The 2,550-nt window shown below is 46.8% G+C and overlaps 1 protein-coding gene across 1 annotated transcript in view; it reads right to left on the reverse strand.

Moving 5' to 3' along the window:
* Positions 1-2,474, reverse strand: part of LOC113801931 (G-box-binding factor) — a gene marked incomplete at both ends in the record, with an annotated part of 3,515 nt that extends 1,041 nt beyond the window's left edge. The window contains 1 exon segment of the mRNA XM_070120023.1: positions 2,348-2,474. Coding sequence (XP_069976124.1) covers positions 2,348-2,474 — 127 coding nt within the window.
* Between the last annotated feature and the right edge of the window lie 76 nt (positions 2,475-2,550).

Genomic DNA, 2,550 nt, shown 5'->3' on the forward strand with positions numbered 1-2,550 from the left:
GTCCAGGAATCACTGCTAACAGCAAAATAGGCAAGATCAGTGCTATCCGCACATGTACCAGGATTTCTAAATTATTCTATCTAGAGGGGTCATGATTCCAGCTGCCAGGTTAATCCATCTATCAACAATCAATACTGTGAACTACACTACCAGGAAATGTTAAGCATGGGATAACTTTAAAGTCCCTGTGCTGATTGAGCTGGTTCTTCAAGCAGTTATAATTCCTGAATCTTGGTCCAGGACATGTATATGTAGAAAAGGTATGAATGAGAATTAATATCTTCATGATACAAGAGATGTACTTAACCGGTTTCAAATATATCTTCTGACAAAGCTATACATGAAACGGTTAAATACTTCTCTTGTATTGTGAAAATATTCATTCTCATTCATACCTTTTCTACATTTGTTAACATGAATTCAGTTCATAGGACATGTTTCCAAAGTCTTTACCTCATTCTTACATGCATCAAGTATGCATCTCCAGAGACTAAGACAGGGTAGTAATATCATCCTCATCTACTGTGACTCACTTTGAAATGGCCATGGTGAACCCAAGCACACTCCCCTTAGGACCTGTTCACTGAGATATGAGAGCAACTCCTGATCCTCCAGGGCACCTGTACAAGCAGCAGGGCTGCACAGTCCTTCCCTCTGGCTACCCCACAGATCTACAACTTCATCTCCAACATCCAGCCATACCTGCGGGATGCATGCCTCATCTAATACACTGGTGACCTACTTCCTCTACTACAATGCTGACCCAAGAGTGACAGATCATTTAGCTCTCTCACTTTTCTCACTCAATGGAACAGTAGTATCAGTAGCAGCACAACACCACAACCTGCAGCTCAGCATATTTGCAAGGTTGGGTCACACCAAGTCCACAACGTTATCCACACTCACGCATCCACTGGCGCTTCTCGTGACACACTACCGAGACCTGACTAGCTCACAAGGACACCACACTGGACTGCAGGCTTCCCTCATTCCTAGTTTGCTGCCACAGCTTCAAAGTGCTTAAGCTCCAGAATCCAGTCCAAGATCCTCCTCCACCCCTCCATTAGTTCTTCTAACTGACATCAGCAACTCCCAATCCTCCAGAGCATCTCTACAAGCAGCAGCAACAAAAGGGCTGCCATTTCCAAGACACAGCCAAATCTGGATGTTGGAAAGAGATACAGGCACCAGTCGAGTAGTAGATCCACACCTCATCCTCTACATGTGTGTATACATGTGCATGTGTGTGTGTGTGGGTGTGTGTTTGTGTTTTTGTGTGTGTTTGTGTGTGTGTGTGTGTTTGTGCGTGTGTGTGTTTATGCATGTGTGTTTGTACGTGTGTGTGTTTGTGCATGTTTGTGTGTTTGTGCGTGTGTGTGTTTGTGCGTGTGGGTGTGTTTGTGCGTGTGTGTGTTTGTGCACGTGTGTATGTTTGTGCACGTGTGTGTTTGTGCACGTGTGTGTGTGTGTGTTTGTGCGTGTGTGTGTATTTGTGCATGTGTTTGTGCGTGTGTGTTTGTTTGTGCGTGTGTGCCTATTTGTGCGTGTGTATGCGTGTTTGTGCGTGTGTGTGTTTGTGCATGTTTGTGTGTTTGTGCTTGTGTGTGTGTGTTATTTGTTTTTGTGTGTGTTATTTGTGTTTGCGTGTGTTTTTGTGTTTGTGTGTGAGTGAGTGAGTGAGTGAGAGAGTGAGTGAGTGATGAGAGAGAGGGGGAGAGGGGAGAGAGGGAGGGAGGGAGGGAGGGAGAGGAGGGAGAGGGAGAGGGAGAGGAGAGAGAGGAGAGAGAGAGAGAGAGAGAGAGAGAGAGAGAGAGAGAGAGAGAGAGAGAGAGAGAGAGAGAGAGAGAGAGAGAGAGAGAGAGGGGGAGGGAGAGAGGGAGAGAGGGAGAGAGGGAGAGAGGGAGAGAGGGAGAGGGAGGGAGAGGGAGGGAGAGGGAGGGAGGGAGGGAGGGAGGGAGGGAGAGAGAGAGAGAGAGAGAGAGAGAGAGAGAGAGAGAGAGAGAGAGAGAGAGAGAGAGAGAGAGAGAGAGAGAGAGAGAGGAGAGAGAGGGAGAGAGAGGGAGGGAGAGAGATGGAGAGGGAGGGAGAGAGAGAGAGGGAGAGAGAGAGAGGGAGAGAGAGAGAGGGAGAGAGAGAGAGAGAGAGAGAGAGAGAGAGAGAGAGAGAGAGAGAGAGAGAGAGAGAGAGAGAGAGAGAGAGAGAGAGAGAGAGAGAGAGAGAGAGAGAGAGTCAATGAACACCTTCATCGTGTAACATCCAGCCCATCCAGTCTGCAAATTTTCAGCATCTCCTGAATGACAGTGCCAAGCAGGCCTCCCAAGGAGTCAGTCTCGCTTGGATTGCTTACCACAGGCAAATCTTTGGTAGGATCATGAAGAAGTTTCACTTCTGGGTCCATTTCCTTTTTCAGTTTGTCTGCAGCCAGCAGCACCTCTTCAGCATGTATCTTCTCAGAGTTGCTCCATAAAGGACACCTGATGAAAAAAAAGTTCATTTTACATATCAACTTAAACACCACTAGAGAAATATTTATGGCAGGAAAACAAAGAT

This window comes from Penaeus vannamei, unplaced genomic scaffold (genome assembly GCF_042767895.1).
Source record: "Penaeus vannamei isolate JL-2024 unplaced genomic scaffold, ASM4276789v1 unanchor1736, whole genome shotgun sequence".
Classification (NCBI taxonomy): domain Eukaryota; kingdom Metazoa; phylum Arthropoda; class Malacostraca; order Decapoda; family Penaeidae; genus Penaeus; species Penaeus vannamei.